The sequence below is a fragment of the Pyxicephalus adspersus genome, chromosome 1 (genome assembly GCF_032062135.1).
Source record: "Pyxicephalus adspersus chromosome 1, UCB_Pads_2.0, whole genome shotgun sequence".
Classification (NCBI taxonomy): domain Eukaryota; kingdom Metazoa; phylum Chordata; class Amphibia; order Anura; family Pyxicephalidae; genus Pyxicephalus; species Pyxicephalus adspersus.
In genome coordinates, this window is record NC_092858.1 from 61,562,129 (window position 1) to 61,586,320 (window position 24,192).

The window sequence follows — 24,192 nt, forward strand, 5'->3', positions numbered from 1 at the left end:
GTTTATTTTAATGGTACAGAAACCTTTACATTTCCAAACATACAAAATAATTCTTTTTTTATAACAAACACTTTGCTATTAAAAACAAAGTAATACAATTTTAAACCACAACATAGGTTGTTAATGTTCCAGTGATCGTGTGAATTATGGAAAAAAAGCAATGCACCAAGAAGCCATCTGGGGTTTCTGATTTTGGTACATATATTTTAAGAGTGGAGATAAATCTACATATTAGTGGGTGCATCACTGTGTCTACCTCTTGCACTACCTCTGATCCTTTTGAATTTGGCAAGCCTACATCCCCAAAGTCACAAGATATTTTTTGTGAGTTATTGAAACACTATTTCTACTAAAGAAGCCATGGGCAAACACACAGGGAAACATGCAAGACTAACATTGTGATGTCACATTGTAATGTTTCAGGACCCTGTGTTGACCTAGTGATTGACATATGTGGTAGCCAATGTGGAGGCTCAACTTCACTAGGAAAAAACATAGGCACTGTAGATCACTTTCTAAAATACAGAGCAAAAGAAAGAAAACCAACCTTGTGCATTGCATGAATAAAAATTTAAAAAGGCAATATAGAAAGGTAGGTAGGTAGGTAGGTAGATTTAAATTATGGGTTACATTTCAAAAGGTAGGGCGGAGTAACTTGGAGGGAGAGGGCTCCATCTTTCTGGAGGTTAACATTAATGTGTATGTGAACTTCCATCTATGTCGTTATAAGGCAACAAATCAAGCTCTTCTTTGGACTTTTAGACAATTGCCAATCAAGAACCAAGTATGAAGACAGACTAACAGTACAAAACAGGACAATTATGTCATGTATTATTGCAAAATTTATTTTCTTAAAATTTTCACAAAGATCAGTTTAACAGAGACCTCCTCAAGTGGTACAGGCCCTAAATAAAATTCATCTACATAGCAGTTATGTTAATATTGAAATTCTAATGGAATAAATAAATGTATTCATGCAAATGGAGAGACCATACCTCATATTGATTTTCATTGTCTAACCAGAATATTATGTTGAATATACAAGGAGCTAAACAGCTAGTGCATGTACCAAATTTACAGTTCCGGTGCTCTAAAGGCAAAACACTGCAATGTGCACATGAAAGCACCCACAGTATGATGTAGGACAAGGACAGAAGATTAAAAAAAATCAAAGAGAAATCAAGCAATTATGTTTTGTAGTCTAGCACTGCTAACAACAGTTGTACAGTAGCAGTAGTAAAATGCAATATTGTTTAATATAAAAGGGATGATTAAGATTGCACATGCTAGATACATAGACTATTCTGGAAATTACCAGAGCTAATGGACGTTATACTTGCCAAGGTGTGCAAAGGAATATTCAACCAAATGTAGATTTGTTCCAAAAAAGCAATTTTTGTAAAAAATGCTTTCAGAGTGAAGAGGCAGAGAGTCCGTTCCACTAACACTTAGATGCTGAACACCACCAGCGGAGAGCAATCAAATAACAAAATGCTTACAAAATGACACATCCTTATTTAAAACCTATTTATTCATGAGAAAAAGAAAGAAGACAACCACAGCATTATGCTTTTTTGTATCTCTCCATGGTAGACTTCTGCACTGTTCCAACTTGTCTAATAGTCTTACTGATAAACCAACAGGAGTGTTCCTACTTCCACTGAAACCTTCATGACATAGTAGACTTTCAAACACTAAGAGTGGAAAGCCCTCTTATATGTAGAGACAGACATGAGTACACAAGTACTTAAATGAGACCTATACAGAGATATTATGTGTGCAGCCAATTCTGAACGCATTCTAAAGAATGCTAATTATCTGGATATAAAGCAGAATTTTTGTTTTAGTAGTTTTGGTCACACATCTACAAGTATGCAGATAATGGGCACAAATATAAGGAAATTAGCAGAACACCTGAGCTGCACACTCAAATGATGCAGCACAATTTGAATATGGAGAGAAATTGTGGTTATGGTTCATTCCATTTCCCATATTGTTAACAGGAAAGCACTAATTCAGCACACACTATTTCATAGTTATTACTCCTCTATATACCTACTATATACTTAATGAGTTATTGTAGAGATTTGTAGATTAGAGAGAGAGAGAATAGTCAACTTGGATTATTTCTCCCTCCCTTCTAACAATTACTAAAATAAGACATCATGTTATGTTTTCAGTGATTTTCTTGACCTTGTGTTGCAAGGGGAACATATTTAGGGAAAACTAATGTTTAAAACATTAGACAAAGTAGGGAGGGGGAGGGGATGGGGAGTATTGATAAGCAAATAGTTTTTAGCCATTTAACCAGCATGATATTGTGTCATTTTTTTACTCCCATTTGCACTGATTATAACTGGAAACATTTGGAAGTCAGTGAGCCTGAGATGTGAGGAACCAGAATAGCATTATTTGACATGTTGTACCAAAATAGAGGGTATAGCTGCAGTGTGCCACAGCAAAACGTTTACTAGTACAGTGCAAAGTGTAATGGTAGGACAATCACAAATGCCCTAAAAAGGCAGCATCAGTTGGTGAAAAAACAAAAAAAAGTGCTGAATATGGTATTCCAGGGTCCGCTGTATTAATCATAAAACATACACTCCACTTAAACCAGTCCTGAAAAATCAGTTTCTTTAAGCTAGCAATCGTTAAGTGATAATATTTACTTTGCAATCTTATAGCCCATTGTTTTATATTTTCACTTCCATTAAATAGTGGCAAAGCAATGTGGTTTCAAACTGAAATTGCTATTGTAGGTAAATCAACATGTTTGCAAAGCTCTTACCATCTATGAATTTTTAATGCTCTGTCCACTTCCAATGCCTAAAACCCAGGGCAACTTTGAGCCAACAGACCTCAGCCTCAGTACACTCCTGCATACAATAAATTCTTCCAGTTGCTGTCTGCACTACACAGTCCGGCAGATATCAGTTTAAACTACAGTAGGCTCACACCTCTACAGTCTCCAGTCACACCTCTCTCAGACTGGAAAGAATGAGAGCGCAGAGGTTATGATTATTACACAGTATTTATATAGCGCCATCATATTATGCAGCGCTGTAAAAAGTCCATAGTCATGACACTAACTGTCCCTCAAAGGTGGTCCCAATCTAATGTCCCTACTACAGTCATTAATGTAGTACAAGGTCTATTTTTTTTATTATTATTTATTTTAAAAAGTTGAGGATCTTTCATGTCCATGCCAGTTGACTATGCATAATGTATCACATGACTGACACAGTAGCAGTGGAAGCACACTTTACAAATGTTGGCCCCCATCCATTGACATTTACAAAAAGAGAAAAAAAAAAACTGACCTTAAAAACTACCATGAATTTACAAACTGATAGCAAATCCTTTGTTGGATTATACCTAATCATTTGCGTCAGAAAAGGAGTTGTTGTTATGTACACGCATGATCATAATGATGACTAACAAGCTGAATTATCTGTATGAAGTTTGAAAATTATCTATAGCTTTAGGCAGTATCTCTGCTATAGACCAGCAGTTTGGGATGGACAGTAGGCCCAGGGGCATGAATGTTTTGCATGGCACTGCTTACTATGCCTTATCTTTGGGATTTGTTATGAAAGTATGTAGATACCTACATTTACAAGAAGGGGCTATTATTATGGTTCATGTTTAAAGAAGGGGCTACTGTGCTTTTTATTGGATAGAATGTGAAAGGGTTAAAACAACTTATGTTTTTATTGCTGTCTGTGTCTTTGTCAAGCAGAATTTCCTGTAATTATAAAGATGTTAAAAGAATAGGGAAAACAATCCAGATACTTGGTTAAAACTATTCCTGGAATATGTTGATTTGTTCCTTATAAAAACAGAAAATGAAACTACTTCAACATGTACAGGATACTGTTGCAGTCCTGCTTTAAATATTTGTTGCAAAATAATAATGTTTTACATTTTATCAGAAATATTGGTACAATGTATACTAGAAACAAGCGACATTCACTGCTAAATGTCTAATGTTGGCCCAAAGCCAAGCAAAATTTTTTTTTTTTACTATTTTAGGAAAATAGCTGAAACACACACACAGAATTGACTTTCATCTCCCCTGACAGACCCATGAAATACTACAACACCAATAAGCAAAACAAAGTATAAAGATGGACATCCGTAATAAGCATGTGGAAAAAACTTTGATTGCCATGAAAAATCACACTATGCTGTTACCCTGGTGATAAGTTAAAAGAAAGAAGAAGAAAAAAAGATTGTGACTTGAATAGATGTATGATATGAAATTAAAATGTTTCAAGTTGAACAATCCAAAATGGATGAGGAAAGGTTAGAGTAAGAGAGAGAGAAATCAATTCTCCAATGGCAATCATGAATGGAAAAGAAGTATGAATAGGATTTGCCAGTGGGGTGCAACAGCTGCCAAATATCCTGCAGCCAAAGAATTACAATAATACTGATGAAGTGTGCAAGAGCATTTGGAATCATTGCAGGGAACAGGAGAAAAAACTCTAGCAATAATGAGCCTATTCTATTCTAGATCCCATCCAGCTCCTGTTGCTGGTTCAAAGAACAGAGGATGCTGGAAACTCAATGACATATACATAAATGTAAAATATTCTGCTAAAAACAAAGAAATACCCTTCTCCTCTTTAATATGCAAAACTAGTGCACAGTTAGCAAACATTTAATACAGCTAAGAGAATGTACAGGATAATATTGTTAGGGTGATAATGAGGTAAAGGAAAATTACAAAAAAGAAAAAAATTCTACTGAGAACACGACAGTTGCAGAGTGTTCAGCAGGCTGCTGCCATTAAACAGCTTCTGCTGAACATGCTACATTATAAATCTCACTCTGTGAGCAATACATGGAGGAAACCTTCAGTTGCAATGTGGTGATATACTGCTGACCAGTAAATTTATTGGGGTGAATAGGTCAATAGTTTATCTGCAGAAATTAAAAAGCCAAAATACTTATCTTTGTTTGAAAGCTTTTGATACATGTTCATATGCATGTGCAGTTGTTTATGAGAAATGTATACAAATGAATAAACCATATGATGAACTATAATTTCAGTGACAAAATAATTCTGTCCACCTAACTCAGGGGTGTCAAATTCTGGTCTCCAACGTCCTTATATTTTGCCCCCTAATGGAATCCTAAAAATGAATTGCAGCTGGCCCGACGCTGCATTAAAATTGCGCTACTACGACAATTCCTGGCATCACTAGCGTCTGTACACCAGCGGCCTCTCTGCCTATGCGTGGCCCAGCATTGGACTGCTTTCTTGATGCAGGGAATTATAGTAGCGGTGCTTTTTCAGTTTCAAGTTTGGCCCGCGACTTTGTCCAAGTTTTTAATTTTGGACCGCTATGTATTTGAGTTTGACACATGCATAAAGCACACAAATTTATATTAGTATAGATGTTATATATATATTATATATATTATAGTAGTGGATTTGAGACGGGTGTCTCTGATGTATGGTGATATCTGCCCCCCTGTGCCTCTCTATTTGCATCTCCATATGTCTCCCCGCCTCAATATGTGAAAGAAGCTACATCTCATGTTTCTGGATGTTTCAGGACAAGTAATTCTTGTATATATTTGATTTGAATATTTTTTTTTTTTTTTTTGTAATTGCATATATTTGTAATTTCCCATTATGTAAAAAAAAATGTTTACTTGTGGAAAATTCTTCCTGAAGAAGTGGACCAGATCCACGAAACGCGTTGAGGATATTAGATACATAAGTGGTTGCATGTCTCTTTGTAACACTGTGATTTTAATGAATATATTAAAAAAAAATTAAAGTTATTTGTTCTGTGAAAGATTTAATATTTAAGTACTATGTAAACCTATTCGTATATAGAGACATACTATTGTCATTAAAGTCCCTTCTATTTTGGTTCAGAAATATAAATAATAATCTCTCATTTTTACTATAAGTATTGGCCTCCAAAACTTTAAAATATTTATGTATTAAAAATGTTTACACATTACCCCATTTCCTTTCTTTTCTAAAATGTGACACAAGTTTCCATCTCTTCTAATATGTTTATGGCCGTAAAGCCTAATCCATTTTTATCAATTCTTTCGTAAGCAAAATTTCCAGACGGGATGCAACTAAAGCTCTATATAATATAATAAGAAGTTTCCTTTTTCCTACTGATGATCCATATAGTGATTTACCCCCAACATTTTATATGCTTTCTTTACTGCCAGACTGCACTGTTTGCTACTTATCAAATTAAGTAAAATAGGCACCCCAAATTTTTTTTCCTTCTGAAGTTCAAACCAACATTTCCCTCAACTGTGTACTCTATGAAAGTATTATTTTTCCCGTAGTACATTATTTCATATTTAGAAATGTTGAACTGCAGTTTTCATTGCTTTGACCAGATTCCCATCATTGCTTTATGATGTTTCCATAAACACATTACAAACAATCCATTGTTTAGCTTCTAGAAACAAATGAAACATGTCATTTTAATATTAATATTTAATATTAATATATTATCCTATATATATTATTTTATATATGTTATATGTGTTATATATGTTATATGTCTATATATGTTATATGTATTATATCCTCTGATGGAATAAATCCTACACCTTCGACAGCTTTGGCTGCTTAGCTCTTACGCAACTCATTCTACTTGCATGTAATGCACCAGTTCCTTAAGAGGAGGAGGGTTTCTCTCAAGTTGTCCACATTACTGCCTGAGTGATGACAGCCCTGTCTTTTGGCACTTTAAAGATGTTCAAAAGAAGTCATCTTGGGTGTTAAAATACTGCATGCCTTGATGAACAACCAACATGGGCACATAATGCAAGGCTGAATTATCCCCAAACCTGCAAAAGGAAATGGCAAAGGACACAAATGGCAGACTTATGTCACTAAAGTTTGTTTACAGAAGATTTATGTAAAAAAGAGGTTGTAAGTAAAATTGGAGTTTTGTGTGTATACCTGTGGATAGGCTTTAAAAACAAGGCATATGTGCTAAGTATGTGTATCACTTCTTCATTATTTCTTTAGTTTTTAAAAGTCATCTAAAATGTTTTTACTGGTTCTAAAGTGTCCGTTTCTTTGGAAAGCAAAACCGTATATACACAAACTAGGCTACATTTCACACATAACAATAAAAAATTTGGAGAGTGACTGTTACTTTTCAAGTAATGTTGGTACATTGTTGCCAGGTCTAATAAAAGATAAAAAGCGAAATCCCACGAAAAGATTAGAAAAATAAAGATTACAGCCAATGCAAGCTGTGCATAGGAAGTTCAGTGGTTAATTGGATTGGGGAAAATAAATATCACATTAGTGGACCCATGAGATAGCATGATGTAGCCACACCTGTAAAGTCCTAGAATTACACCCACTAAGCCTGCATCAAAAACAGGTCCAAGTCTATAATGAAAAAGGAACCTGAGACTCAAGCAAGCATGAAATCAGTTTTGCTAAAGAATTTTTGTTTCCATACTATTTCTACTTTGTATCATGGAAACCGCTTTCAGTAGAGTAAATAACAGTGGCACACATTTCTTTCTGCTTCATTAAAAGCAAACCATGAGAACAAAACAGAAAAGTGAAGCACGCATTTGATTTTTTTACAACTTAAGACTCCTTTCCCATTTGCATAATTTGTTTTCATATGAAACAGTTAAGAAAAAGTCAACAACTAAGAAACAAACATCTCTTGTTGTTGTGTCAAGATAAGCGTACAGATTTATAGAACTTAAAATTTAAAAGAAAAAATGTAAAGATTTTCAGGATAACCCAATTAATTAAAAAAATGTAAACTTAGAAGGAAAGGATTTTTTTTTTTTTTACTGAAATCACGGTCAGAGGAAAGGTAGGGTTCAGAGCTTTCTGTTTTCTGGATTGCATTGTAGTACGAGCCCAGAGTAAGAGGCCAAATTATTCCCCGAGATACAGTGTCCTTTAAAAAAAAAAAATACCTACTGTCCAGAAAACTTCATTTAGAGACATCATCATGTCATAATTGCAGTTGTAGTTAATCAGTTTCCAACACAAAAGAGATGACGCAGAGGGTCACAGGACAACACATTTGGACTAGTACTTCTGAGATGAACCAGAGCAATAGGTCCTCATTTCTCAAAAGATTATTGCCGCATGGCATGGGTATGGGATCTAGCATGCTAAATATATACTCCGTTGGGGGCATGTACATCTCCCATACACTGAGATCCCCTGAAGAAGTAGTACATCTATAACATGCATAGGGGACCACTGGTATTACCTCCTCTGCTTGATTATATTAAAAAACTCAAATGTTATCTATAATATCATGCAAAGGTTGATAAACCCCATTGAAAGCATGTGTTAATGTGAACTGATGATCCTGCATTCGAGCATAAATAAAAACACAAAACAGGTTATTTAAGGTACATACAATGCAGTTAAACCCCAGGGGGTAAAAGTTAACACTCATCTCCCTTTGGTTTGGTATTCACATTTCAGACTCACAATTCAGTCCAGCATCAGCTGATGTAATATGGAACATAAGATCCCTTGGAACTACGTCAAAAACTATTTTATAAAAATCTAAACATTTATTTAAGAAACACAATGCAGTTGGTTACTCATCAGACACAGTTCTTTTTGGCCATAATGCATCATATTTTGCTGGACGCTTTGATTTTTTATAACAGTACCACAATGTAATGAACAAAATATCTCATTGTAATTACCAGGTATATGTACAGGTTACAACCACCTCTTGAGGGAGACAGTATAAAGACAGAGAAGTCAGAAAACTATTTTCTAGGCTAAAGCGAATTCATATACTTCACATAAAAAAGTTGAAACTAAATCAGAGAAATAGCAAACTGATAAAATGTTAAGATACCCAGCTACATAAATGTATGAGAACATTGGAGGCATCTAAAAAAGCGGTGCTACTTTAGTGTGATTCCTACCATCATTTTTTGTTCCTACCTCACATTCTATTTATAGCCTACTACTCCAGAAACTTCTTTATTTAACCTTATTACACTGATTTGAACGGAAGACTCCACTGTAGTTTGAAGCTCTGTGAAATTTTAGAGCTAGTTTACCTCTGGAGCATCCGAATGCCAATGAAAGAAGTGCCAAAGCTTACTGGTAGGTCCACAAATACTGTGACTGGTTCAATTACTGTCGGGAACTCTGCTCCGAAATGATATCTGTCCCTAGGAGAGGAAAGCTGAATGGTACACCATTCCCTATAGACACACTATAGTAGAAATCACACTATACTAGAACACTATAGTGCTAGGAATCACACTATAGTAGCACCTAAAAGTGTTCTTAACCTAGATTCACACACAGAAACCACACACCTTAACAGTTGTGTTAATATTAGTCAAACCTTAAAAGTGAAAATCTGATTTGTGGATACAGATTTAAAGAGACTGTCACACACTCCTCCAAATGTTAAAACATACCTTGTATTATTTAGGAAGTGATGTGACCTGATTTGTGCAGCTACATAAAGTGATGCTGTTGTGGCAATAAGTTCATTTTTCTCTTGAGATGTCAAGCTGTGTCCTATAATAAAGTAAAATACAAATAAAAATCACAAGCAAAGGTCACATAGAAGACAGAGGTGAAAATGCACCCACAGTAGTTCACACAATGTACTTTGAAAGTCTTCATATGAAACATGTACTCATGCAGAAAAAAGTAGCTGCATCCACCCAACAGTAAACACCAGTGAACATTGGTGGCGGATCTGTAAACATCATGGGGGGCTGCTGTGCTAATTCTAGATTTCCACAAAAAAAGGTCTAGTGTACAATCTGAAACAAAATATGAAACACTGAATGACATATTTGGTGTTCTATTGAAAAAAAATAGTTCTGGTCATTGTAAGGTAATAGAGAATTATTTTCGTTAAAAACACACACAAAAACAAGATGAAACATCTTCAAATCATCTAAAAGATTTACATTCAGACTTGTACCTGAAGATTCAGAAAAAAATACTGATATCCTTTGCCTTAAGGAATCACGAATTAATTTGTTTTCTCTGATGTAAATTAAACCATGTTTTATATTTCCCTATGGTTGAAATCGATGGGCTTGTGTTTTTTCTTCAACCTATGTAACTATGTTTTTCACAAGCTGGAGAGATGAGTTTAGGTATCAATTATACTTTAAAAAGCAATGCCAGGGGTCCTACAAATAATACTATGGTCCCAAATCTGCTTCGACTGACCACATGTACAGATTAAGTGGGTATTGCTGGAGCATGAGGATTTAGATAGCTAGGGAGTGATCATTGATGGACTGGGAGATGAGTCACTGCTCAGACCTGGGAGGGTATACTTTTGTATATCTGATAAAAAAATGTTAAGTATTTTAGTCACAACAATTTGCTATAGCTGAGTAATGTAAAATGTCTAAATGCTAATCCTAAAATTTTTGTTTATAAAAAAAAAAAAAAAACAGAAATATGAATATAAAAATAAACTGCATTTAGCCTGTACATGAATACCAATCAGGTTTTGCAAACAATATAAATGTACACCACCTTACTTCTAAATGCTTAAAGCAAAATATTTACAACACAAAATAAAATACAACTGCTGTTTCTGCTTAATAGATTACCATCTTTTTACAGTACACAAAGTGAGAACAGGCACAGGGCAAGCCTAAGCTTCAGCAAAAGGTCAAGAAAGGAATGTAAGATTTAATGACATCTAGTTCCTACCTTTATACTTAAATCGAATACTAGGAAAATTTACCCTAAATTTCTCTTCCCCTATCAAGGGGGACAAAAATTTTTAAGCTGAAAACCAGTCAACAAAATACAGCAAAACAAATAATTCCTAAATATCTAGATCCAATATAGCTTTAATTGATGAAAGGAATGCCCTTTAATTGGACCTTAGTAATTTAGGCCATGTTCAGACCAGCAGTTAAAAACTGCAGTGTTTACCACTTCCGAGCACTAACTGTCCTCATCTAGGGGCCCGGAGAGAGGTTTCCATCATAAAAATATTTGTTCATGTGGGGCTAGATTTCCCTGTCTGCCCCACTTCTGGATTGGTTAAATTCAATGATAGGTTCACCACCCAGCTGGTACCAAGTTAAAATCACCAGTCAGAAATCACTTTCAATGAAGTTATATTCTTTTATCTGGATTTATTTTTTGTACCTCCAGCCCAATCAAACTATTTCTACATTTAGATACAAAGAAATTGGATAAACTCAAATGCTTCAGTGATTATACTAAGGGTCGCACATGCATTAAATCGGCTCTTTCTCCTCTTTGTGAAGGTAAATGCCTCTCCTGCACATGCCGGATATGGCGTCACCTTGGTCAAAATCATTATATGCTGCCTGACTTAGACTGCCTACTTCTCTCCTTGTGGTTCACATACCCCCAAAATACTGGGGCAAATTAGTTCACTTCCTCTCTCCTCCCTTTCCCTTTTTGTCCTCTTTCATTGTTTAGCTCTTTTTATGTTTTCTGTGTTCTCCGTTTGCCTACTTTCCTCTTCTTTTCTTACTTTAGCTAATTTATTTTTAAATAAGGCTGCAGGACTTAGAATCCCCTGTATGGTTCCTTACCTAACAGCAACTTAGTTTGCTCTTTATTTTGCCCTTGAGAGTATTGCACATTTCCAGTTGTATCTGCATTTCCTAATTTGGGTTATAATATTTCCCATGTTTTTTTTTCTTATTTTATTTTTTATCTGTAATATAGACAATTGGTACATAAATTTTGTAATACTATTTTTTGAGCCTGAAAGTGTTGATTCATCATTTCATGAATGTATGTTTTTTTGTGTGCTTTTTTTTTTTTTTACTACCTACTTTTAAAGTTATTAAAAATGTATTGAAAATTATTGTGGTATGGGTGTACTTAATTTTCAAGCACTGCTTTTGCATTTTGACCTAGTTTTTGTAAAATATTAATAATGCTGAAATAATGAATATGTTTTGTGGGGTTGTTCATCTGACGTTGTATTTACCTAATTTTAAGACCTGCTAATGACCGGATATTTTTTTTTTTTTTTATTATTATGTTCTGATATACAAAATTTTAAACTTCTGTATTGCTTTAGAGCAAAACAAACCTTTAAATCCATCTGGATAGACTTCTGGTAAAAATTTTGTTGTGATATCTCCTTTGATAAAACGTGGATTAGTGATCACTTCCCTGAGTAAAGGAATATTGTGAGTTACACCTGAAAAACAAAACACAAGAAATAAACTTGCATAAAACAAATACTAGAGCCATATTTTTAACAATAATTATATTGCTAAGCCAAACAGTAAATATACTTAAGAGTAAACTTGCATTGAGGCAATGAGCTGACAATATTGGACAGTTTAATGTGAACATGTACTTTATTTTAAGATAAGGTAAAGGTTCTGGCTAACAGTAGGCAGAACAAGATAAAAACAGATAAAATGTGCAATGACCAAAAAACCTGATCCAGTGATTAACAATTTGTTTTTCACATGCAAACACATACCTATCATTTGGCCCTGACACCAATTACCCTGAAAAAAGGCTTAATAGTACAGGTCACCTCTACAATTGAGCTATGGTAAGACTAGTGATATTTCACTGCAGTGTTTACCTCCCCCTGGTTCCTACTGTCAATCACTAGGTGCTCAGGAGCAGTAACCAGCTGTCACTGCTAGGCTTTTTCAGGCTTTTGCAAACAGCTGCAAAAGGCTAGCAGAGTAGTGTAATTTTTCTTCACATTTTGCATTTTCAAAAAAAAAAAACGGCTTGCAAAAATATCTTGCAAACATTTTTGAAGGGCTTGCACACGGCACCAATTCAATTCTATGGAGGCAGTAAGCGCAGCAAACCGCTCCTGAGCACTGTATGTAGCATGTATAAAAATGTACAACAGGGCTACTGACTGTCAAATAAAAAATAGAAACTAACCTATTCGGTCCAATGTTAACCAATTCTTGCAAGCCTTTTGTACAGTAAAAGCACTTGCAAAAACAACTACTCTGAACTCAGCTTAAGGCTCTTTTTTAAGGGTGAAATATTTGTCAACATATCTTCATTTAAGTTTTACAAGTTAAAAGTGTTCAGTGCCCCAGCATGTTTTAGGTACTTGGGTATATCTCATTATACACTGGAAGAACGTTTCTATAAATAAATCGTTGATGTTACAGTGCTCATACCTTCTAGTCCTTAAAAGAATGTTGCCAGTATATAGTCTGCTTTATTACATACAATGATGTAACAACTGTACTATTCTTATCCATGAGATATATCTTCTGCATGTTATAATAAGCAATGATAAATAATAAAACAAAATAGGCAAGTCATAGGCATTTGGGTTTGGTACTATATAGTGTTGTGGTGAAGCGAGGCAGTTCATTCACTTGTATACCTTTGCAACGCAATGCATAGTATATAGAGTACTGTGTGTTCCAGTATGATGCATTACCAGTCCACTTGCAAGGTAAATTTGGATTCCATGTAGAAAAAATGGCAACACAGTAAGAAATACTTGCTATGTGTTTACCATGTAGTGCTACAGCACACAAATGTGTGCCTGGACCTTAAAGTATATTTATAGCTAAACTTTTTTTATATTCATTTTGGATCAAGTAGAGACCAGATAAACACCCAATTGGGTTTATTTTGGCCTTAGTGAGTACTGTAGACTTGTCTTTCTCTCCTATAGACAAAACAGATAACTAAAAAAAATCTCTTTAAAGTGAGGAAAAAGTCATGTTAAGTAGAAGTCACCAAGTAAGATTTACTATTGACAGATGTTCCTGTTTAGGAGACAATACAACTTCTGGATTTTTCCTCACTTTCCCCCTACATGGAGAGCTCCTTTGACCGCATGTTGTCTGTTCACAGCAAAATCTTCCACATACAAGCACTCCCCTCCCTTCAAATCAACTCCAGGCCTTTTATCTGCTTAATTTATAATGACATATATAACGAAGGAATTGCCCACACCAGCCCATGAAATAGCCTTTGAGTCAATTGTCCAATTACTTTTGAGCCCCTGAAATGAAGTGATTGTGTAAAAAAAAAAAAGGCTTTAGTTCCTCACATTTTTATGCAATCTTTTTGTTCAGCCCATTGAATTAAAGCTGAAAGTCTGCAGTTCAACTGCATCCGAGTTGTTTCATTTAAAATTAATTGTGGTAATGTTCAGAAACAAAATTAGAAAAAGTTGATATTCTATCTAGGACCTGCCCAACTAAGCCATGGGACACCCTGTCAAACTATACATACATTTTAATTAGGAATTACCAAGCTTTAACCATTACATACTTTAAAACAAATATTTTTAACATTGCATAGATGTATTTACTTATAATATTTTAACATCATCAACTGGTAACTCCTGACAACGATGACCACATTTTGTGCCCAAGGTTTATACTGAAGTAAAAGCAGGTTTTCTGTAATCTGTTAAAAAAATGGTTTTATATTTAGATTAGGTTTATATTAGTGTATATAAGTTAGTGGTATGCAATACTGCTCAAACTGTAGGCAATATTTTTGCTAGATACATGCTATTTGGTCAAGCTGGATATCACTCTTGGATGATACCTGCAGTCCAGATAGCAACAAAAAAAAAGCATTATTGTGCATATGCACTCTGGTCATGAAATGCAGTACAGCAAAAATGTTATTGTTCCTAATAATAAACAGTATTTATATAATGCCAACATGTTACACAGTCATGTATATGAAATAGGGGTTTCAAATGACAGATTACAAAGGAGGAGGAGAGGACCCTGCCCAGAAGAGCTTACAATCTAAAAGGTGGGGATGTAGCACACACCATAGCTACATACACACTTGCAATAATTATCATTGGAAACAAACGACTAACGACTGATCGTCCGATAATCGTTGGTAAAAACAGAGCATGACGACTGTCCAACGACGCCGAGGAACAAGGATTGTTGCTGGAAATGAACGACCGTCCCAGAGGATCTGATTGAGCGACGATTGTTCAGTACCTATTGTGTGTACAGTACACGATCTCCTTTACATGTCACTTCCTGCATCCTTCCTTCCTTCCTTCAAACAATCGTATCTAGCGTGTGTACACTATTGGTGGATTATATTTGAACGATCGTATCGTTACAGCATGTACAGAACTGTGCACAATAGGATCGTTTAATATAATCGTGCATATTCGTTAGTCCTTCATTTTCTAACAAAAATTATGGTGAGTGTGTACCTAGCTTAACCCTGTTAGAGCTGTAACAGGGTGATATCAGAGCATAAACAATGGATGGAATTGTAAAGACTATTGCCTTATTGCCAGTATATATCTAGATCTTTCATTGCCTATTTTAACTTCTTTTCCCATACCAGTTTCTACTTTCACAAATGGCTGAACATAGCACAAGGAGTGGACAGCGTGTAAAAAGAGGTGCAAACAGGACAGGGCTATAAAGGGGACAATAAGAGAAGAGTTGGCATAAAGCAAAGTGTGAACACCAGAAAGAGAGCTGCTGGAACACATTGCAAACTGGGGGTGGGGGGGGGGGGGGGGGGGGGGGGGGGGGGCGGGGACTTTAGGGTGGTGCTATTAAGAGAATAAATTGAAGCCAACTCATTAGATCTCCTAATTTAGTGACTTTTAACTTTAATTTTTCAACTGTAAAAATTCCTGATTACTTATTTTCCCTGCACATAATTAAAGCATACCGAAACTCATGGACAACCCTTTTATGTAAAGTAAAAATTCTGTGTGTGTGTTTTTGTTTTTTAAAGGGTGCAGCACCGCCCCCTAATTCTCGATCTCCTAGGCACAAAGGCTCCCGGGGATACCTACGTCACGCATCACGGGAGGCTCTTGGGTGCTCCTTGGCTCGGGCATAGGCAAAAGGAGCCTTTTCATAAAAAGGGGGAAAAATTGCTGATCTCACGCATGTGCAGAGAGATCTGCAATTATTTTTCAAACCTATGTCACCCTATCTCGCGCCTGGGTCAGGAGACGTAGGTTGAAGAACCAGGAAGAAGAGGTGAAGATGGCGGTGCCCTGAACGCCAACACGAAGACAGATCCCGGGACCTGATGGAAGAAACCTCCGGACTGATCGACAGCCCTGCAGGAATAAAGGTATGTGAATTTTGTTTGTTTTGGGGGACTTTTAAGTTTAGTTCGTCTTTAAGTAGCCAAATAAACACAAATATCACTTATGAGTGAAGATTCTTTAGTAAATCAGCTCTAATGTGTTGAATGCGAATATGAACATTGGTAGGAAAATTATTTTTTTTTGTTCTAGTATGAAATCTGTTGACCGAACAAATTTTGCACTGGAAACTTGTTCTAGCTGCTGCGCAGAATACTTAAGGGGGAACATATGAGAGAGCTGGAGTGCATCCCTTCCTACTACATTTATTCCTGCTAGCAGAATACTGTAGTGGGTCTCCTGCAAACCAGACATTAAAATATCTCATTATACTACATAAACTGAAATGTGGTGTGAGAAACTTATCAAGGCCAACCACAGAGATTCTCAGGTTATGCAATGCATTTACTACTAACAGAAAAAACAAAAAAAAGGTAAACTGGCATGGAGATACATTTTCAACAGTAAACAGGAATTTGCAATTAGTTTAATATTACATAGGTTATTATAATAGTACTGTGATTGGGCATCAGATATGCAAAACCATTTACAATATGGATACAGAAAAAAAATATAATACCTTCACTACAAATTAATAATTCTTCCTTAAGTAAGAAAGGAGAAATGTCACACAAATATTTACTGATCACAAGTAAGTTTACCATTGGAATACTTATAATGCAATGTATTGCATCTCATATGTATCATGACCTTTTTTAAAGTTCATAAGGTCCACCATCTGTGTGTAAATCGTTGCTACTCTACAGAAAGTGGGAATCCAGAACAGCTTGAGCCGACAACCTGCTGCTTCCAAAACATCAGCCAGACATTAGGAACACACCCTCACAGGATCAAACAGAGGCCAGAGACAGAGCTTAAGTCCTTTAGGTCGAGGGATTTTACTTAAGAAGTGCAGTGTGGCCTCTGACTTGGAATATAGTGGGTCCCGTTTCTCATTGCAAGAGATACAGCAGGGAAAATAGGTACTGGACACATCAACATTTTTCTCAGTAAATATATTTTTAACAGGGCTATTGACATGAAATTTACACCAGATGTCTGTAACAACCCAAGTATTTCACACATACATATGCAGACCTAAATCAAAACAAATATGTCCATTTATTATAATAAAGTTGAATGGCACAGGAAATAAGTACCGAATACATAAAAAAAAAAAAAAAAGAAGAAGAGGAACAAAAAAGCATAGATAGCCAAGAAATCTGTTGAAATCTGTCAGTATTTAGAAAGCAATCCTGTCCCCTATCAGTGCAAATTATTATCAGTAGATAATTGATTGTTGGGGCCATATTCCAGAGACAGAGCTTATGTCCTTTAGGTCAATGAATTTTACTTAAGAAATGCAGTGTGGCCTCTGACTTGGAATTTTTTTTAATTTATTTTGGGTAATGTGCAGTGCCATTTCTCCTCCAATCATGGGGTGTGCAATGACATGCAAAAAGTTTAGGACTATGTTCTGCCTCATATGTTTCAATGACTTGTCCAAATGTTAACAGCAAACCTTTGATCTTCAGTATGCTTTTTCTTACTACAGTGGGGTCTTGCATGGTTAGCATGTATAGAGGCCCTAACCGTTGAGTGCATTACTTAGTGTATTCTTTGAAACAACTGTACCTGCTAATTCCAGGGCAACTCTCTTCTGATTAATCTTTTAGATCCTCAGTCAGAAATCGTGGGAGGAGCACCTAGTCATGGCCAATTTAGGAAGAAATTATGTTCTTTCCACTTCTGGAATATGGCCCCAACAATCAATTCAATATGGCCCCAATGGTCATTCAGAAGCTTAGAAATACATCTGTAAACCAATGCCATCAGTATGTTTTACAAAAATGAAGATGCTTCTTGTATGATACCTTTGTATTGAGAAATCTTTTTATAAGCCAGCAATCAAGACTTACTGATATTAATTTGCACTGATAGGGGACAGGATTGCTTTCTAAATACTGACAGATTTCAACAGATTTCTTGGCTATCTATGCTTTTTTGTTCCTTTTTTTTTTTATGTATTCAGTACTTATTCCCTGTGCCATTCAACTTTATTATATTTAATGGACATATTTGTTTTGATTTAGGTCTGCATATGCATGTGTGAAATACTAGGGTTGTTACAGACATCTGGTGTAAATTTCATGTCAATAGCCCTGTTAAAAATATATTTACTGAGAAAAATGTTGACGTGTCTAGTACCTATTTTCCCTGCTGTATTTCTTGCAATGAGAAACGGGACCCACTAAAAGGGTAAGCCTCTTACATAATTCAGTTTTAATGTGCTTTACCATGTTTTGCTAGGGTTTTAATACTCTTTGTATCCCTGCTAGGGAGATTTACTTGCTCTTAGAGTAAACATCAACATTATCAGAAATTACAGAAAAGATAAATCCAAAACTTTTGACTGATGCAAAATTAAAGTAAATCAATGGAGAAACTAAATGTTGTGATAACGGTCTAAAAGAGTATCTCACAGACATTAGAAAGGTATCCTTTGACTTCTCATTGAGACTACAGAGTGGGAAGTGTAGGATTTTTCCCTAATACAATATAGTAGGCATCAGTTTTACGATACTTAAAAAGTTTGATTACTTATAGTATCTGTACTATTTTTAACATCTCAAGAAATATGTTAAATAATCATGATAAACTGTTTTAAAATACTGCCAAATACAGCCATTTTTAATGCAATAGTGCAAAATCAAGTGTCTGCTTAACATGTTTTTTCTGCCCTATTCCGGTAATCAGTTACAGAAGCTGTGAAAACGGTTTACTGACCTAGTACAACCAGGCAAATAAGAAATTCTAACTTCTTTCTAGCTTCTTGGTCTGTAGACTTGTTCTGGAGCCCATGGTTCAGAAAGTAGTGAAGTTTAACAAAGTAGTAAGGTATGAATGGTGGAAAAAATAGGTGAAATTTTGGAAGAGTGGCAAAAAAAAGGTCTCTATCTTATGCTTTGCCTTACGCACACCAACCCAATCTATCTCCCGTATGTATGCAAATATTATTGGGCTTGCCATCTCTTCCAAATTGTGGACAGGAATGCCCACATGCAATCGAAGGACTGAGTGAGCTCAGAATATGCCTCTGCTCCCATATTATGGAATGTGCCCTAGCTTGAATAAAGTCATCTTCAGCACAGTATAATGGAACACCCATTCCATGTCACATCATTGAAGGATTTTAAATATGCAAGTGGACAACGTATTTCTTTTTGCCAAGGTCCCCTTCACCCCCTTTGAAATAATTCTGCCCTCCACCCAGCATGCATAGAGAACTTTTATGCAAATGGAGAACTGAACATCATCTGAGGGCTTTCTTTGATAAAGGACAGCTTAGTGATAAGCAATATCTTTTGGCTGAAAACCCTGGTGGGCTTATCTTCAAATACAAAACTTTCTTACTACACCTGCTTATTTTCTCAACTTAAGCCGTCAGCTCACTCCTTTCATAAAATTCTGTTTATCGCTTGGTCCATTTCGACATCTGATTTTGTCTAAAGGTAATTAACTTAAGCTGCGTACACACCTGCAATTTTTCTCGTTGGAAAGGATCTTTCACGATCCTTTCCAACGAGAAAAGACTGCACGATGCATGAACGATGCTGTACATACAGCACCGTTCATGCTCTATGGAGAGGGGAGGGGGAGAGCCACGGAGCGGCACCCTGCTGCGCGCTCTCCCCTTCCCTTTCATTAGGATCGGTCGTCGTCCATCGTCCATCGTCCATGGATCCGCCAGGACGGTCGTCGGACGATGGACGACGACCGACTGTACACACGGCAGATTTTCGCCCGATAATTGGCCGATACCGATTATCGGGCGAGAAAAATTTGCCGTGTGTACGCAGCTTTACTCTACAGAAAATAATTAGATATGAATGATAAAATAGTATTTAAACAGCAAAGGGCTCCCTGAAAGTCCATATCCAAGAAAATATTTTCAAGCCCAGGTCACAGTGGTACAAAGTACAGTGAAAAAAGTTGGTGATGTGGCAAAGATGTGGCCATGTATATCCACATGTGGTGGTGTAGCCTAATCTTTTTTTTTATTTTTATTTTTTTTTTGGAGTGAGATCTAGGATATTTTGCCATCCAAGGTAGGGATTTCTCCAGCATAAACTTTGCTAAACCACCCTTTAATGTCACATGTCTATGTGAAGACGTTCAGTGAGGGTCTATTGGCTTTTGAAAATAGGTCAAATACCTGAAATGAAAGGACAGATTCATATAGCTAGGGATCAAATGTCCCACTATTTATTCAACTAAGCTTGCTAACTGCACTTCAACATGAACCCTATTTACAAGAGCCTAATGGCAGACTTGGGATAGATGCTGTGTCTTGCATAAAGGAACTGTATCTCTATGCTTTTTACTACCTTTGCCCTTGTCCCCATGTTGGACTTCTCATCAGTGCATTTCCATTATTGCTCCTAAAAATTACAGCTAGTTACAGGCCTCCCCTTTTATCCCCCTTCAGGACCATTGATGTGCCTTTGGTTTCAGATTTATAGCTTCTGTTCATTTTTTCCCCCAGATTAGGTTAGGGCTTTTTAGGATTCTGATCATTTACTAGTGGCCATATGCAATTGGGATCTTGTAAAAGTGTTAGACACATTTTGTTGTATGCTAAAAACCTAAACGTTGTACTGTTAAGTGTTTTAATGTTCTGATTTTTTTTAATGCTCTTTGAACACAGCTGTGGAGAAAATTCCTGAATATGTATAATGTATTTTATTTGTGCACTTCAATAAGACTTTAAGATAAGACTTTAATTTACTTTAAACATACTGCTTCTCCAGAATTCATCTAGATGTAACATGGATATAGATCTGAACATTACAATGATCAATGGACAATTAACAGCTCGGTGCAACCTCAAATATGCAAACATTGTTTTGACATTTGTCATGTGACCAAGGCTAAACAGATTTTTACAGCAATGTCATTTACATCTTTTGTTTATATCTAAGAAGGTTAGCAGAGAAACCCAACAGTTCCAATGTGCCAGTCCCAAAGCCCAGCCTAAATACTTGGTAAACCAAAATGAACCTGAAGCTTACAGGGAAATACAGGGATTTGTTTAATGACATAACAAACAAAGTAACTGAAACAAATACAAATATAGTGCAACAGAAAAATTAGATTTAAATTTAGTTAAAAAAAAAAACAAGAAAAATGTAGTTAAAAATATTATTTTAAGTGTCGATTACTGAAAAAGTGATAAAGATTGTACAGGATAACTAGCTGTAAATAAGAAAACAGCAAATGTTATACATGCCCAGATATCAGACTTGGGTAGAAGTTTGCAATTATGGGACATGATAAATTGTGGATTAAAATATATTGGTGATAGAGTAAATGTGTGGTGAGATAGCTAAAACTGCACAGGATGCTGCACAACAGGTATTCTAAGAACAGGAGATAACCACTGCTAAAGTAATCAGAGATACTGCATGTTCTGACTATAGATTGGTTTAGGCTTGCATACATCTAACAGTAAGCCTACCAGTCTCACAGTTAAAAAGTTACATCAAACACACACATCAGCTGCAGGCTGATTTATTCCTTAGTAACCCATGTTTTACAATTTGGTATACATTTTAAACCCTGCACGTCGACTGCCACCAAACCTGTTGGAAAGATTTACTCTTGTATTTTGAATACATCTTTCTTTGTAAAAACACAAAGGCAAGATGAAGTGGATTCTCATCAGTAGTGTGCACTGTTTTTGTATTTTATAAGTAACATAAGGAAACAAAGTTCAATTTACTGAAAACCATGCCATAATGTAATAGGAACAATATGAAAAATAAGTGAAAATCAAGCCATGAATATACGAATATAAAAGTACAATAGAGCCTGTTAAAAAAAAAAAAAAAAACAGACTGGCAATAGGAAATACTCTCCCAAAACAAACACTATTGAAATGCTAAAAACAATTTTCAGTTTCACACTTTCTAGACAGATTAAAATGAAAAGTAGGATTAAAATTAAAAATGTAATTGCCAAGCAGAAAACAATAAATTTTTTAAATTATAAATAAGTATTATAAGTATTATATTACATTATAAACAGTACTTTACCATACAAATTTAATATATATGTTTTAAAGTAAGCTATGTTTATTGGTAAATGTTCTCTTGTTAGTACATAGAAAAGCACTAAGGTTACATATACACGTACTATTATTGGTGTTGGAAAGGATCTTTCACAGTCCTTTTCAATGACAAAAGACTGCACGATTCATGAACGAGCGTTCTACATACAGTGCCCTTCTGCTCTATGGAGACGGTAGAACGATGGAGCAGCACCCCGCTGTGCTCTCTCTCCTTCACTTGTATCCATCCATTAACGACGAACTACGAGTGCTGTACACTCACCAGATTCTTGAGGCGATTATCGGATGAGAATTATCTGACGTGTGTACATAGCCCAAGACTGCTGCTGGATGCTGGCATCTTGTGTAATCAGAGGCCACAAACGTAGAGCTTTCAATAAAGTGACACCATATAGTATTACTTTTTTCTGCATTCACATAAAAAGGTACACGTGTGTGTGAAAGTGGGGGGGGTTGGAGAGGAGAAGAGGAACTTAACCAGCTCAGAGAGTAGTTGGACATTCCAGAAGAGGAAAGGGCCATTAAGTGCAAGAAGGGGGCTGTGCCATAAAAACTGACCTTTAAGTGGTTGAATTTGTTAAAAAAAAATATATATATATATATATATATATATATATATATATATATATATATATATATATATATATATATATATATCCATATCCATCCAGAGGAAAAACTGAACGTGAATAAAATAGAAAGACACTGCAGTTAACCAATAAAATTTTTGTTTTCTATACTTTTATCTGCAATATTTTTATCTTGGCCACAGGGTCTCCCCACTCCACAAACTGTATGTTCTAGAAAATATACAGTCCAACTAGTATATTTGAATGTTCAAGGTCCCTACTGTGCTTGTGCTACACTACTCATCACTAAGATGGTAAAATGAAGACCTTGTGATGCTAAGCTGGGGTCACAGGTAGGGGCTCTGATGAATCAGGATAACAATGTAGATAAGTTGGATATATTTTTCAGGAGGTGGGTGGTTAGTGACCTATTTATTAGTTTGTGTCCTGAACATTGATGAATATTTACCAAAATAGATACCAAAGTAGTATGATCAATTACTTGAAAACAGGTGACCCAGCATAAAATGATAAAACATAATGACACTTGGCTTCATTGTAATAAAAAATAAATGATACAATACCCCTCTACTGCTACAAGCCATACAACCATTTATTTATTTATTTACTTAAATAATTGTTACTCTAGAGTTCCATACCACCAGATGAATTGTTCTAAAGCATATTTGTAAAAAAAAAAAAAAAAACAAACAAATAAAAACCCTGTCCCAACAATGCATTGTACCAACAAATATCCTTTGTGTCCTACAAAATATCTACATTGTTTTTTGTAATTGTTCTCAGCATTATGGCTACACTATGTATTAAGTTACATATTTAAATTGTATTCAAATTCACCCCACCATTACACCACCACTAGTAGCCTGAACCATTAGTACAAAGATGTATTCTTGGTTTTATGCGGTTAAGAATAAATTCTGACTCTGCAGGATAAATAGACACTGATCAGACCAAGCAACATTTTTCCAATCGTTCTCTGTCCAATTTGTAGCCTCAAATGTCTGTTTTTAGTGGACAACAGTTGCACCTGGTGTGGTCTCCACTTGCTGTAGAATTTCTGCTTCAAGATTTGACATTTTTGCATTCAGGGGTGCTGCTCTGCTTACCTTGTGGATAATAAGTGGCTATTTGAGTTACTGTTGACCTATCAGCTCAATCTGCCAATTCTCATGTAAATACCAGCCCACCTGGCACCAACAATCATGCAATGTTGAAAGCTACCTAAAGCACTTTTCTTCCCCAATCTGAAGCTCGGTTTGAACTTTAGCAGGTTGGCTTGGCAATGTCTACATCAGGGGTGCCCAAAACGTTTATTGCAATCTACGGGTTGATCGCAAAGGCAATGCAAGTGAATCGCGGAGCCCTGCCTTACCCCCCCCCCCCCCCCCCC

The 24,192-nt window shown here is 35.8% G+C and overlaps 1 protein-coding gene across 1 annotated transcript in view; it reads right to left on the reverse strand.

Moving 5' to 3' along the window:
- Positions 1 to 24,192, reverse strand: part of PCCA (propionyl-CoA carboxylase subunit alpha) — a 173,840-nt gene that overhangs the window by 63,404 nt on the left and 86,244 nt on the right. The window contains exons 17-18 of the mRNA XM_072411643.1: positions 12,072 to 12,182; positions 9,433 to 9,535 (exon numbers count right to left, since the gene is read on the reverse strand). Coding sequence (XP_072267744.1) covers positions 9,433 to 9,535; positions 12,072 to 12,182 — 214 coding nt within the window. The remainder of the gene's footprint in view (positions 1 to 9,432; positions 9,536 to 12,071; positions 12,183 to 24,192) is intronic.